Source organism: Lissotriton helveticus, chromosome 9 (assembly GCF_964261635.1).
Source record: "Lissotriton helveticus chromosome 9, aLisHel1.1, whole genome shotgun sequence".
In the NCBI taxonomy this organism is placed as follows: Eukaryota; Metazoa; Chordata; class Amphibia; order Caudata; family Salamandridae; genus Lissotriton; species Lissotriton helveticus.
In genome coordinates, this window is record NC_136070.1 from 933684933 (window position 1) to 933700832 (window position 15900).

Consider the following 15900-nt stretch of genomic DNA (forward strand, 5'->3'; position numbering starts at 1 on the left):
CAATGGGCATGGCCCTATTAAAAATTAACGCATTCGCGATTATGAGGAATATAGATGAGTGATATGTCTCTGGTTGAGCGCGCTCCTGCTGCCTTCAACCCCCATCTTTAGCTCCCTATGTGTCCCTGATGCCATGCATACAGATTCATTTTTTTGTGTTAATTTTTATTGACATTTTGAGAAAATTGCATCATAAGCACAATAAAGTTAATAATAACTTACAATTTGAATGATATGAATAAATATAGGGAATATATGGAAAAGAAAAAATGCATATATGATAATTACTATGCACCAATAAATATGCATAGATTCAGCAGTGCCAGGCAGTGCGGAACGGACACCACGTCACGCGGAAGCCTGATGACATCACGGGCTGACCTAATGACGCTTAACTATGGCGGTTTGAAGGCGCGCTTTTATGGGGACTCAATAGACTGCGCTGAAAAGCGAATGCACAATACGCTATAGGAGTTTAGTTGCTCTAAATATTATTTCACGGTGATCACGACAACATATACATTATATGAACTGCTTTGTATTATTATGAAGGGTTGGATAGTAGCTGCAGCCTAGAAGTTGGATCTGCTGGGCATCAAAAATGTTAAAATCAAGAAAACCAGTAAAAACAATAGATTACGTAACGTGACAATGCCCACCACGTGCAACAACCTGCACAAATTAAGCACTGCAAAATCCGGGCCGTGTCGCAGCTGCGTACTTCTCTTTACGGCGGCGTGATCCCTGTCACAGCGTGTCCATGCCAAGCGCTCGCTGGCTCCTGTGACATGTTTACCCATAATTGACTCATGTAATATGTCTCTTTCTTGCATGAGTCTGAGCAGCGAATGGATAACGACCCGGCGTCCCCGGAGGCACCGCGAAAATGAGACGTTGCCTGTCCCACGAGTACCCAAGAGCGAAGTTTCAAACAAGTGCAGCGAAAAATAGCTCTCTCGCCGGGCAGCCAATTCCCGGGAGCGCGCGAGCAAGGATTAGAAACAGCGTGCAATGCTTCTGCAGGCGAGCGGGGAGGCGTGCGCCCTCCCTGTCAGCAGCAGGCCGTTTTGGAAACTATTTTGGCACGAGGAGGCGGGTATGAGGGGGATGTGTTTATGAGTGGAGTGCCCCCAGATTACCTATAAAATAGTTAATTTTCCACAGAGCTTTACGGCAAGAGGCTTGCAGTTTTCCAAGGAAAGCACTGAAAATAGCAATTATCATAGCTAAAAAGGTACTCGAGTTATCTTGCTCAGGAGGAGGCAATACTCAGAGGACCGGCCTTGCAGCTTGCACACTATACTGCCCCGAAGGGTTACATTACCAGAAGATGCCTCACGTCTTCCTTTGTCACGAAATGTGGATTGCCAGCTGGACCCGTGGCAAAGGGACCCTGGGTAGTTCTTGTAAAATTAAGTAATTAAAATTTTTTTCTAAAAGAACAAGCCCCCAAAGTGAATTTGTGTGTGAAAAATAAAATAAAATTCACCACCCACATGTCAATATTCAGTAGAAACGACATATTCTATATACTCCGCGTGATCACGGCACATAATGCAGCCCTGACATGCAACTGCAAATGGCTGCGTGGTGTGCAAAAAATTAGAGTCAGATGTATATACTTTTCTGAAATACGCTGTGAGAAAAGCTGACAATGTAGGGCACTAATGGCCTGGGCTTTTTTGGTGGTGCAGCATCCCGTAGCGACAGGGACAGTATAGTATCTCTGTGTATAATAAGACACAATAGAAGGAAGTCCGTGCCAGACCTGAAGAGTGAAAGAGACTATTTTTTATTTTTATTTTACAGAGTTTTATATAGCGCAAACTTGACCTGTTGACTTGACATGTTTAGATGTGTTTTCATAACACCCTAAACCGGCAGTTAACAAATAATCAGGCCAAAGGCCTCCTTGTTAGAATCTTTCCAAGTTTGGGGTATAGATGATCAAACTCAAGCCATAAATCAAGTAGACAGAATTGGCGATGAAGGAATCATCTACCACAATCCAACACAATTAAGTTCTATAGCTCAAAGCTTTAAAGCAGCGAAGTTGTAAAAGAGTACAGATTTATGAATTAGTGAACACAAAAGGTCGAGGTCGAAAAGTAATCTGAATAAAAACAAGAGCATATTTTATCAAAAAATGGTTAGAATATACAGTATGTAATGTAATCTAAGGGGGTTAAAAGTACCTCAATTCATTTACTTAACTATTCAAATGGTCGGGACAGGAAAACTCATGATTATCTATGAAACGTAATGTCTACCAGAGTGATTTTGCGAGTCTGGGTCCTTTCATAAATCGTAAGTACTAGGGCGAAGTCAGTCAGCAGTAGGAAGGAACTTCGACTCAACTTTATCTTGGGTTTGCACACACATTCTGGGCTATGAAGTACTGTAACTCTCGTTCAGATTTTACAGGCACATAAAAACACCCTTCTGATATTGAGATGATGAAAAAAATATTCTCATGCTTTCGAATGATGGATTTTAAGCCAAATTAACGTTTTTTTGGGCGGGAATAGTCCCTGACGTAAAGGCAGTAAAGTAATTCAAGAGCCTCAGGGTATACTGGGACTCATCTTAGGTGGGCACACACAGTGCCTAAGCAGGACTTGCAGCACTTTCATCTGGTGGATGCATAAAGGAGGATAAACTCGGACCGCACTATTCACCCCCAAATGGAAGGAGTCCCGGAGGAGCTGTCAAGATTCTTTGCACAATTTTAGCTTTCAAGACAAAAAGAGCCCCAACGGCTGTGCAAACTCCTGACTTCCCTCACCACTCAGGAAAGGCTAGCTACCAAGGCTACCACACTCCATTTCATTTCCCTGCGTATGGTCTCACAGCAAGGCCGTTCCAGGCCACTAAAGACAGTCCCATCTTCGCCTGTTTGTGCCCAGATTGCACTAAGCACCTGTATCTACTGGCTGCTGTCATTTTACACCTATTACACCTCTTTCAGGACCTTCATGTCCTCAGATTACCAGATAAACTATGCCCGCCCCCAAAAGCTATCGCTACTCTTTAAGGCTGTGTTTCAGCCGGATACCATTTTTGATTGATATCTGGCTGCACAAGGCCGCAACTCCGACCTCAGCCTCCGCCTTCCATCTAATTTTGCCATCCGCCATCTTAACTGTCACGGGAAATGGGGAGTATCACTAATATTTACCACATCCTGTTCAGCTGCACAAACTTGGATGCCCCAATCTTTCTGCATCAGCACTATTACTCCCTTTACATTGACTTGTTCGGATCACCTAGCTGTTCCTTTTTTACTTCCCACTTCTGATGAGAACCCCTCTACTGACTCTAAACACAGCACCACCTTAGCAATCCCCAGGCTAAAGTTAATGTAGACAGTTCATCTCATGCTCCTAGGAGGTCTCCATTCTCCAACACTCTGCAACCACTTACTCTTTTAATTCTTATAACACCTGGATCACAGGCACCCTTGACACCATAGCATCTTTTAAGAAGATTGATTCTACTGACCCATATAGCTCCTTTGTGGTACTCCAAGAAGATCAAGATCACCAGCCACCACTGCAAGTCTCTGCAAGAGCAGTGGCACCTCTCTAATTGCTCCAGGGATAAACCGAGCCCTAGAGGTAAACTATGATTACAAAATATCAAAGTATGATTTGAGCAGCAAGTTTCTATAATTATTCCAACAAAGTTGAATCATATCTATTGAGGCTGGTTTCCCTCTCCCAGACCTGCTAGGATTTTGTCCTCACAACTCTCAGAAAATCTCTATTACTGGTGAAACCTCACTCACACAATTCCACACTCTGCCCAAAGGGGATGTCCTCTCTCTTCTTAAGTCAACCAAGTCAGGCTTCCCCTAGCATTGCAACTTTAGCCCCAGAGGAGCTCATTCCAGCCCTTACAGACTTCTGTATTCTTTGAATCACCTCAGGCTCTGTCCCGGATAGCTGAAAACAGGTTCTGGTCGGTGGCCCCTTTTGTTAAGAAAGCTTCTGAAGACCTAAAGAACCTCAGCAATTACCGTCCCATTTCTCGTCTTCCTTTCCCAGCCAAGAGCCTTGAAAGAGCCACCAAAAAGAAGCGCTCTTAATATCTAGAGAACAATTACCTGCTAATCTACTCACAGTCAAGCTTCCAACCTTTACACTGCACAGGAACTGCCTTAATGTCCGCGATTTAGGATCCCCGAATTCTTCTCAATCAAGGACATTCTGCTGCTATTGTACTGTTAGACCTACCTGTGGAGTTCCGCACTGTTTCCCACTCATCCTTGATAAGTATTCTTCACAAGCTGGTCATTTGCAAACTTTCTCTTGCTTTCCACTCAAACCCAATATATCATTTTCCCACCTTACAAATCTGACATTTCTCCCTGAATTATGGTGTACCCCAAGGGTCATCTCTGAGCCCTACCTTCTTTAACATTAATCTATCCTTTCTTGTAAAATCTATTCAATCCTTCGGACTAGAAACCGTATATTATGTTGACAATGGCCAGATCATCATTTCGATCCCAAATAACCAAGATCTGGTTCAATCAGACTTCACTTCTGTTTTTGCATGAGTGCAGCTGGGTCCTGGAGGCCTGACATAATGGTATCAAGACTAAAGTCTTAAAGTTTGGCAACTAGCCTCTTCTCTGGTCTTCCTCGTGGCAATCTAGCGAATTAGGGCAGTCCCTGTCACCTGTTTCTTCCTCTAAGAACCTAGGTATTTCTATGGACCATCACCTTTCATACACACTACAGATTAATCATGTTGCTAGAACTTGTGTTAATCTTCTTAGGATATTCAAGAATATAGTAACCATTCTCCCACTATCTCTTCAAATAAACAGAAGTACACTCACTTGTGACCCCTCACATAGATCATGGTAATTCGATCTGCCTGGGACTTCCTGATCATCTTACAAATCATATTGAAATCTTTCATAACTGTGCAGCATGGCTCATTATAAATCTAACAGTTACGGTATCCATCAGCTCCCTTCTTTGAGCTCTTCATTGGCAGCCTATTAAACAACGATCTAAATTCAAGCCTCTCTGTCTGGTTTGCAGAGTAGTCTACAATTCTGGTTCCAGCTATGTAAGGAACACATTCCGGGTTTATCCGCCACTTTCAATTTTTGGCCCCTCACTGTTAAACTCGTTCCGGTCCCTGTACTAAGAAGACTCATCTGGGCGGCTACTCTTTTACATTCCTACCTTCTAAGCTCTGGAATGCGTGTTCCCTCTCTCTTAAATCTAATCTTGCCCTATTGCATTTAGGAAGAAACCGAAAACCTTTTTTTTTCAGTAATTGGTCTCTTTTCCCATGATTCTGCTGTAGCCCACTCCTTCCCCGTTTCATTCCTTAGTGCCACAACACCACATGAAGTGTTTGCAGCACTCTACTAAAAAATGAGTACATCTCCAGGAATATGGTCTCACTGTAAGGCAGTCCCAGGTCTCAACCATAGGCATCAATGTTCCTTGATCTTATTGAGGGGACTGGCAGACCAGTGCTACAACAATCTTAAAAGTAAATCTGTGTTTGTAAAGCGCAAACTACTCACCCTAACTGGTCTCAAGGCGCTGGGGGTCGTCGTGGAAATTAAGTGAGCTATTTCCCAGAGTCACATGGTGCTGAGCTGAGCTGCCGCCGGAGCCGGAGATCGAACGTGAACCCTGTGCTCCAAAGGCAGCTGCCCGGGCTGCTGCACCACACCTCTCCACTAGAATCTTCAGTTCAATTAGAACAGGCAAGGTAGCTCTTCAGATTGGTATAGAATTAGATGCCTACAAATGGTTTTCTCCAAGATGCTCAGTTGTTACATTCTCAATAATTCACCTTATGGCAGCCCAAGCATTAGGTTACCGGTTCAGTCTTTCCAAAATGCCTTCGACATCTTCCCAGCCCTTTTCCAGTCTTACCTCCTATTCGTGTTACATAAATGGCCCAATATTTGAATGAAACAGCGTCAGAAAGAAAATCTTACCGAGCTGGTATTACTGGCTCATCACTCTCTTTTGATGCAAACACCTACTTTGAGTAACATCAAGTTCTTGATCGCAAAATGCAGAAAGCACACCAACCAAGCCAAGCAGGTACTTCCACCAGAGAGCTAGATTGGCTGGTACGTACTGGCCTCAGATCTTGTGGCTCAGGCTACCTCAAGAGCACTTCCGATAACGATACAAATCATACACACTCACTTGGCTGGATGCTTCAACAATGTAACACAAATCATACAATGAGACCAAGAAAGAATTGTCCATCTGTGATATGATATCAAAGAAGTTGCTGTGCACTTGTGTTGCCCTAGTGAGATGATCCACTTGACTGACAAATGCCAGAGCCTGAGCTAGCCCGATAAAGGTACTCGGGAGTCATAGCTCCCCAGCCTTCTCCAAAACATTCAAGAAATGGAGCAGGAAGTGAAGCCAGGCTAGTCTCCTTCAACAGAAAGATGTTTCCGTGCTACAAGGTAAATATTCTCAGAGCACATTCCCCCTTTACAGGGATCAGAGAGCGGTACGACACAAAATGAGTGCCTCTATACTATTCATGTGCAAGGGACTCCCTTGTGTACTGATGTGCCCCCTCTAAAAGCACCACTCCACTCCTAAGACCTTAGTGTCTGCTATTATAACAAGACTTATCGAATGTGTCATAATGTATTTTTCGCTCCACCAGATAGTGGCGTTCTAAACTTTGGCCACATAGGTAGTGCTAACAGCCTCGGGTCATCCTCTATATAGGCATCTAAGCTGTATCCATCCTCTAGGGTCCTAACTTCAATAATGCATTGCTTTTGGGATACCTCTCTGGCCTTCTCTACAGTCACAGTCATAGGCTCTACCTGGTTTCAGTCTCTAACCTGCTGCACAGTCATCTTGCTGGCCTTAAACCACAGCATAACTAAACCCTTCCACTCCACCCCGTGTAATAGGTTATTTTTTAGATAAGTGTCGCAAAAGTTTAGTCAGCATTTAGATGACACATTCCACCCACCAATGAACAAACAGATTGCAATAGCGGGGACATTCCCCATAGTTTTAATAAACGTAGTTTCAAAATAATACAATTTATTTAGAAGAGTAAAATCTCTACTTACAAAGCAGTCTTCAAAAACCCCATTCATATCCGAAGAATTTTTCTTGTTGCTATGACCCTGCAATTGTACAAAAAGGTACGAGTCTTATCAATAAACAAAAGGTTTTGTAGCATAGCCAGCAGGCCACTGAACAAGGTCAGTGACAAAGACACAGTCAACATGTGATGGGAGGAGTAGATGTTGGACTTTTACTGCATCATGATGTGGTGTTTTTAAAGAGTTGAGTATTCAGCTGTCTCCTAAACTGGTGCTGGTTCGGGCTGTCCAGATGGATATGGTGATAGCATTCTAGATCCTGGTTGCATAGATGTGAAAGGCCTTTAAACTTCTTTTTTTCTTTTTAGCACTTCTTCCGTCTGAAGGTGTCCTAGTTGCGGGTGTGCAGAGAGCCACTGGAGACGGTGAGCTTATCATTCACCTAGGAATGGCTGCCAGTCGTATGTATGTGTTTTTTTTACAGTGAATATAGCCAAAAGGCAGCAGAGCGCTGCACAGGGTCAAAGAAAAGGATAAAAATCAAGGAGAGATAGCTGGTTTGTTGACTGCTAATGCATTGTAATGTCTTTGTAGATGTTGTAGCTGGTTTTGAAGATGGTACATGCTGGCAAGTGGAGCCTGAAGAGTTGAATCAGAGTGGAATTACGTGGTCGTATTTCAACAGGCCCTTGTGTGTGGTATGCTGCAGCATGTAGAATACCCTTATGGATGACCAGTGGGGATTACAATTCTCAGATGGTTTCCCAGATACCGAATGCAAGAAAAGTATGTGGCACAGAAGATATTTCACCAAAAAAGATATACAAGCAAGTAAAAAAGATGAAAATAGCTTGACTTCAATCAAACACATCATACAAGTCACTGTAAAGTACTAGAAACTAGCAGAATACAATCATATGTAGATTAAAAAGGTGTATTGTCATTTGCCCTTACCTATGGCCACAAGACCTCTATTAACGCCCTATGAAGCTTCTAAAAGTTCTGCTACTAATTATCAGTATAGGCTTACATGGTGCTAGAGTACACTTCCTTTTGTAAATCAGCATGTTGCAAATTTGATTAATAGTTTTGAGATACATCTGCTTTCACCTGCACCCAATTTAGCATAACCCCTGCAAAGCGCACATCCCAATTGCAATTAAATGATGCTGCGAGCCTGGCTCACTTACCGGTCAATATCCTTGGTCCTCATAGTGCTGGACTATGGCATAAAGGGCCAGGGAACAGGGGCTAGCCTCTAGGATTGTGTCTGACCAGAATGTTACCATTGTTTGATCTTGTGCAAATCATGTTCTTTGTGGACCTTTAGCTCCTTATCTGCCTTTATCTCATGGGCTGACTGGCCATTACCTTAAAGTAAAGATTTTAGGGTGAGGGCTACTTGTTCAGGGCTATTTCATTCACAGTTCTTTTTATTCCTCCCTTTTAACACCCTTAAAGGTAAACATTTTAATAAAGTGGCAGTGTAGGTCACTTCCTTTGGAACACGTCCTACCTCCCGGTTACCATGTTAGCAAATGCTGGCCCCTCATACATCTGTAGAGTAGAGTCAGTGTTAAAGCATACCATTGGGCTGGTATGCTGCTGGCTTCCCAGCTAAACTGTTTGTTTTATACCCAATATTGACTAGACTGCTTTTCTGTATCAGTCCCTTGGCAAGCAAACATTTTGACACTTGGCATTCTGTAGCAATTTCGTACAAGATGCTGAGCAAACATCTAAAATGAAGAGCAATCCAGCACAATGTCTTCCTACCTAGATAGGCCTCACTAGACTGGCCCATAGCAGTGAGGTCCAGGGTAGTGGAGTAATCTACTGACTTGCAGCACTGGATCACGTCTGCAAGGCCCAGGACAGCGTGCTAGTGTGTAGCAACGGAGCGTACAAACAGCACTAAAAATTCCCCTTGATAAATCACTTAAAGATATTTACACTTATACCCCATCACAACAATCAGAATCATTTGATATCATGGGAATTTTGAAAAAAATACACATAGGTCATTTAATTTTATAATCATTAACAATTCATACATTAAAAATCTTGTTACAGAGCACAATCAATGTACCAACATGGCAACAACATAAAAGACAAATATGAAAACCAACAGTAATAAAGGGGGAAAGTTTTGAAGACACTCCAATCGGTTTCTCATAAGAAAGTACACTCCCATTAAATGTGTCCCTGGATATTGATACATATGTTCAGTGACCTGTTGTAATCGTCCATGCACTGTGAGTTGTGTTTGTGTGTTCCGTTTCGGTGGTCTCAAAGCATATATACCACCAACCTCAGGACAAATACGTTTTAGGACTCCTTCCAACGAACATCTATACATATAATACATCTCCATAAACAAAAACATAAAACCACACAAATTATGTAACACTCACAAAAAAACAATAATTGCTAGTGAATGTTAAAAAAGTTTAAAACTCAATTAATAAAGAAACATTCATGAATCCTATAAGCCAACCCAATATCCCATGGTAAAATAAGATATATACTCATAGATGATATTACTACAGGGGAGAGTTTCTTCTCAGCCTCACAGTACTGAAACATGGCTGTGAGGTTCATTAAAGAGACAAGTAGTATAGCAATGGTACAATAGGCCCTGGTGCAGAGGAAAAGTGTCACCTCACCCTCATCCACTGCCTGTACAGTAAAATGTGGCCATAAGTTGGGGACATTGGGCACCTAATACCCCTGGGCTCGGTGCTAGGCATAGGTGAGGGTGCCCACCTCCCTTGGATCTCACAGCACTGTACCATGGATACGATGCCTAGGGTAGGGCCTCACTCACTACCCTAAGCATCACACCCATGGTCTATATCTGCAAAGTCCAGAAGAGGAGAGCCCAGGGTAAGGAAACCCTCTTCCTTGGTTCATGCAGCAATGGTCTGGTGCTGCAAGTTCAGTTGAAGGAGGTTCCCTCACGTGGACGTTTCTACCATGATCCAGAACTTCGAGGACCAGGGGAGTGGGTAGGCGCTTCTCCGTGGGCCTCACCATGTATGGTCTAGTGCTTGGGGCCTAGGGGATATGGGCCTACTCAACTGTGTCCCCTGCCATGGTCTAGCACGGTGAGGCCCAGGGGAGGGTGGTCCCAACCCATGAGCCTCACTGCTATGGTCTAGTAATGAAAGGCCTATGAGAGGTGGCCTCACTGCCCTGTGCCTTATATCTATGTTGTAGTGCTTCGAGGTCCAGGGGAGGAGAGTCCCCGCCCTGGAACACGCATATATGGCCCATCACTGTGAGGCCCAGGAGAAGGGGCCTCTGTCCCCTGGACTTCATAGCCATGGTCTAATACTGTGAGGCCCAAGCAGAGTGGCCAGTTTTCCATTATCTTTTCACAGGACACTTTTGCCTTTCGAGACACATTGTACCCGTGGAGACACATTGCTCGTGCAGAGACTTCAGACGCGGTTTCTTGGGGAGCTTAGGAACTATAAATCACATAGAAGACTTTTTGGGAATTCATTTTAAATCCCCGCCTTTGACAAAGGCAATCTTAAAATAAATCCACTGTAGATTGAGTTTCTTGATTGCGACTGCTATTTATAATGTATCAGAGTTCGAATTCCTTTACAACATCCTGCAGTAAGCCTTGACTGCTTGCTATTGCAAATCTTGAGCTACACGTTCAAAAAATGAACTCTGGCATGCAAATGGATTGAAATTCTCAAGCTTTGAAACACCAGTAATACATTTCAGTATCTACCACATATACTGTCCAGTAAGTACACACTACCACAGGACTTGTTCTGTGGATACATTTTAGCCATGGAAATACGATATTATCTAATCTCAATTTTACCATTTTGCCCAAATATGATGGAAATGAACACTGATGAGAATTACATTTCCCTGGAAAGAGCAATCCTTTGGCCTTGCCATAGGAACCACTGACACGCCAGTTGTGGTCTAGTGGACTATTTGGAAATGTGCAATCAGGAGACGTGTTTTTTAATCCTGCCACCCATTTGGCAAAATTGTGTGCTCTTGGCAATCACTTTTCTGAACGTATTGCTCTGTTACATTTTTTGGCAAGATTGGGTCTACTCTAATTCCATGTAAAAACTGCTAGGACGTGTATGATTCCAAAATGGACTGAATGTTACCTGGGAGGGGAGAAGTACCCAGTGACATGTTATATTCACCTAAATGCAATACAGTGGTACATTTATATAGGCAGGCCACTGGAATTATGCGATTGTGCGGCCCTGGTGTTTTTCGCATAATTATGGATTTGCCGCATTTGCCACATAATCCATCATCAGCTGCATAATCGTCAGATTTTAACCAAAAAGAAAATTTGTTTCTAGCTCAAATGGTTCAAAAGTGACTAAATATTAAAACTACAGTAACATGTTGCCGAAAGTGAAAGGCCCTTTCCAAAGGTTGACTGGTAACCTTTCTGTTGCTTACTGATATATTTGGGTGTTAACTGCTTCTACGGAGGAGCAACCTCTACTCAGACAGTGTTAATAAGTGTACAAATTAGAAAATAATGACTCAATGTTTTCAGAAAAGGTGCCCCATTACGCTGCATAATTTGGCTTTTTTTGAAGCATAATTTAGTCAACTGTGGCACATAATTTGGCCCATCCTTGTCACATAACTCCAATGGTACTGTTTATAGCCTTTCCACCAAGTAGCAGTGCACTGCAGCCTTGCCCTATTAATTTAACCAACTGTTTGATCTGAGGCAAATAATGCTCTCGCAGTGCCTGGTCCACTGATTTGACAACGTGACAGCACTTTGAAACATCCTTACTGGAAGAAATAGACACCAAGGGAATACTATCAGTACAGGTCCTGAGCATGGGTTCCATCCACTCATTCAAGGCTGTTTGCATCCAGTAGCTGAAGGTGGTCCTAAAGCTGCTTTGTGTAGGACCCCTCCAATGCTGCAACGCACTGCCATAACGAAACTTGAGGGGCCCCCCTGCAAGGTACATGGAGGGACCTCTCCAGACCCATTCAGGAGCTCTTCGGCCAGAGTATTGTGCAGAGGGGCACCCTGCAGTTTGGGGCCCCCGCATCATGGGTGCTGCGGGGTCTGTGTTACGCCACTGCTGCAACGCCTCTCTTCCAACCACCCACAATCATCTCTTTCACAGCTCATCAAGGGCTGAAAGAGATTTCCCTGTCCTTTGAAAGGGTTAAAAGTGCTGGTTTTGTGGGTGTCCTGCAGTGCCTTTATGGGACAGTGTGGGGCTGGAACTCCAAATACAGGTCAAACCTGCCAAATTCAGACGCCTGGCCTCCCGACCCAGGGACGCCTACTCTAGGCCTTGCTGGACCACACCATGAGTACTTAGCCCGGGATAGGCCCGTCTGTACCCTGATCATCGCACCTGAGGTGTAGCTCTGTGAGACCCCAGAGATGGGAGTCCCTTCCCTGGGCCTTACAGTCATGATCTAGCGCTGTGAGGCCTGGGGATGTGGGCCCCTTCATATGTTCTTAGCAGAACTTCACACAGGCCTTGCAGCATTAAACCAATGAAGTCCTGGCGGCAGGGGCCCTCACAGGCTCAGCCCCTTGTTGGTCAGCTGGGCGCGGGCCTTGAGCAACCGCACATGCCTAGCGGCAGCCCTGCACAGGAAACCTCAACCATTATTTTATTTCTTGAAGACAGCATTTTAGAATAGAAGCCTTAAAAAGGGTGCATGGAGTTCAATGGTCTTCGAGTTGGTGAAGAGAAGTTCTGTTACCTCTTGCAACTTGCGTTTTCTTACATTTCGGTATTTCATACTCTTCAAAGCTTCTAAATTCCGAGCACTGGAAGGTTTATTATGCTACAACAGTTTCGGTTACCAGAATTAAAAAGTCAAGAAATACCAATCCTGCAGCAGTAAAGTGAAAAGGAGGTGTGGGATGGAAATGTTCTTCTTTTCAATATCTTTTTATTAGGAACATGAAACACAAAAGGTTTGAGCAGATATTGTACTAGTACAATTTGTAATGTCATCACATTTCTGCTCCCTATCCCAATCACCGCAAAGAGCATGTCACAGAGCCACACATCATTAACTAGAATCGTGGGCATTGCCATGTCGGGTGGAAATTTATACTCCTACAGCAGTTGACCTCTTTGTCCTAACCGGCAACAGTGGTGCTAATATTGTACCCTTTATAATATTGGTTTTGAATAAATAATGTAAGTACGTTATGCATGGATAGACGTGGTTGTTACAGGATATATACTGAATATTACCAATCAATGATTACATAATTTGTGATAGTTACTTTTTGAGATATATACTCATCTCTTACAGAAGTTACATGAGTGAGCCAGATATGTTGCATGAGAAAATGTTTGAGATTTTTTAATTATGTATAGTAAATGAAGACATTTGGAGCGATCACTGAGTCAATTGGGAAGGTCGGGACATTCTTATACTTTTTATAGGATTATTGTAGAAAACTACAAAAATGGTTACAACAGCAATTCATTCTATTCTTAGGTGAAGTGCTAAAGAGGATTGGAGTATGTAAAGTATGTAATTTGTTGAACCTATGAAATGAATGAAATTCCCTAAACATGATGGTAAGCATATGAATATTCAAATGTGCACGAGATCTGAATGTAATACCATTATAAATAAAGGCTACCTGTGAAACATGCACTTCATAAAGTTTTAAACTAAGCTAATTTTATATGAGATTTATGCCCAAGTGGATTGACTTAGGTGCTGCGATAGGTGTGGAAGCAGCCAACTCTCCATGCTCGAACAAGGACATTATACAGGTCTGTCTACTCAAGGTTGCGAAATGATTTGGACTTTAGTGGTATTGTGATTTTTACATCCTTTTACATAAACACAAAATTTAGCAATTGCCCAGGGAGAATGCCAACACAGCAGTTATAAATGAGTTACTGAATGACTGAAAGCCGTCTTACTACTTTCTTCCTCATGAGTATCTATACTATAACAATTGTCATTCTCGGACTTAAGTTCGCCTTTCAAATTCGCTATCCATGCTGTTGGATTAAATACATGCGTTGAGGCAATTATTCCATAGTCTTGTTACAAAATAACAGAAATCGGAAGTAATAAATCAGAGTCTCGAAAGTAGGCTACTGAGCAAACAAAATGTGTAATTTAAGAAACATCTGTAGATATTTATAATGGAAAAGGCACACGTTGTATTTGTTGGTGAAAAAGGAATTGTTTCCAAATTCACCCTAGTCTGTCCTTTTCCCCCATGTGTTGTAACGCTACTGCCAAAGTTAGTCTACAGCCTTTGCCCTACTATATTTGCTTCAGGCTACATGAAACTTTCTGTGTTTCTAGCCACTTCTGCTGGAATACTGTGTTGCATTCTAAAAGTTGGGAGACACTGCCAAGAAATACAAAAGGCACTTTTACATGTTCCACATTCGCACGCTTGACATCTGGATTTTTAGTTCTCTTCTAAGGAATGCCCCTATGGCAGACTCTCATGGAATACATCCCAGTTCACCCTAATTTGAAAGACTTGGCCAGCTGGGAGGATGATAGTGACTTGAAAGACTCCAGTGAGCTAATTCTCCTGGAAAACCAATGTCACCTCCCTAAAAATAGATTCTCTCCAATGACTGCTATGAAATCACCTCCCCAACATCTTTAATTGGTTTGGATAATTTGGTTTAGGTTGGGTGATATACAGAGCGCAGCATTCATCCCAACAGAGATATCTTGGCACTGGAAAATAACTTAGACAACTGGTAGGTAAAACAGTAAGAAAAAACTAAAACAACAGGCTAAAACTAACACGCCAGGTCTATAATTCCTGGCATGACCCAAAAATGTCTTCCGGACTCAATATAGCGAGGCCTGGTGTAGTGTGGGGCTGATTTCCACGTTTTTTGCCTGGGCTAATTTGGGTTACAGTCTAGCCCTGTCAACCTCATATCACTGAAACTGGCTGAATAGACAAACTATGGGCAGGTCTGTGGTCCAGGTTTATCTACCAGACTCTCCAAGTTCCACTCCCAAAACACAACCAAGTTTTTTTAAGGTGGTCTCCATGTTCCTCCCTCCTCTCTGTATATCGGCCTTCCCCAGACTCAAGTATTTTAAAATATAGAGATCAAAATGTAGGTGGAAACAATGTGTGGCACTCAGGCGTGACGAATGATCTTGGGAGTGGTCCTCAAATAGCATAGAGTTTGTAGACATACAGAAAAGGTGTTTTTTTCATGTTTTTCTGCTAATCACATTTTGTTTCGATAGTTGACTTCCAAGAGAAGCCAGTCGTCTGCACCATGTCAGTAACTGCCTTTTCAAACTTAACCGTGCTCAGGCTACATGTTTGCTCTACTGCCCCACAACCTGCTGTTAAAGCCAGCCCACAGCATATTATTTCTCCCCTCCTAAATTTCTTATGTCAAGGTATACCACGCTCTCAAAGGGCAGTCTGCAACCCAAGGACAGGTAACGTCTGTAAGAAAGGCACTGCTGCTCCATCACTATGGCTCCCAAGTTACAGAGACCGTGCAGAACCTTGCACGTAAAGGCTGGAATAGACACTGGTGAGACCGAACTAATAGTTAGAGGATAAGAAGAGAGCCAGTGACTATGCCACAGGTGTTGACGAGGCTAGGTCACTACACAAGTAGTATTAGTAACTTTGAACAAAACCATCTACCCTGTGCTTGTACAGGTTCTGAACAAAGAACCCTACAGACAAGTAAACACTTGCTACTGGGTGAAGAAAAGGAATGGGGTGGAAAACCCATCAGAAGTTGGATTCGAAATAACGTTTATCTTATGGTGATACCACAGGCAAATATTGTTACCAATGAAGATGCACA

The 15900-nt window shown here is 42.9% G+C and overlaps 1 protein-coding gene across 2 annotated transcripts in view; it reads right to left on the reverse strand.

Annotated features, from left to right (window-relative positions):
* Positions 1–15900, reverse strand: part of TEX264 (testis expressed 264, ER-phagy receptor) — a 943072-nt gene that overhangs the window by 869680 nt on the left and 57492 nt on the right. Inside the window, exon 2 of one of the 2 annotated variants that reach the window (XM_078661148.1) lies at positions 7094–7150. The exons of the other annotated variant lie outside the window; for it this stretch is intronic. Within the exon in view, the coding sequence (XP_078517274.1) occupies positions 7094–7150 (57 nt within the window). The remainder of the gene's footprint in view (positions 1–7093; positions 7151–15900) is intronic. 2 annotated transcript variants of the gene reach the window in all.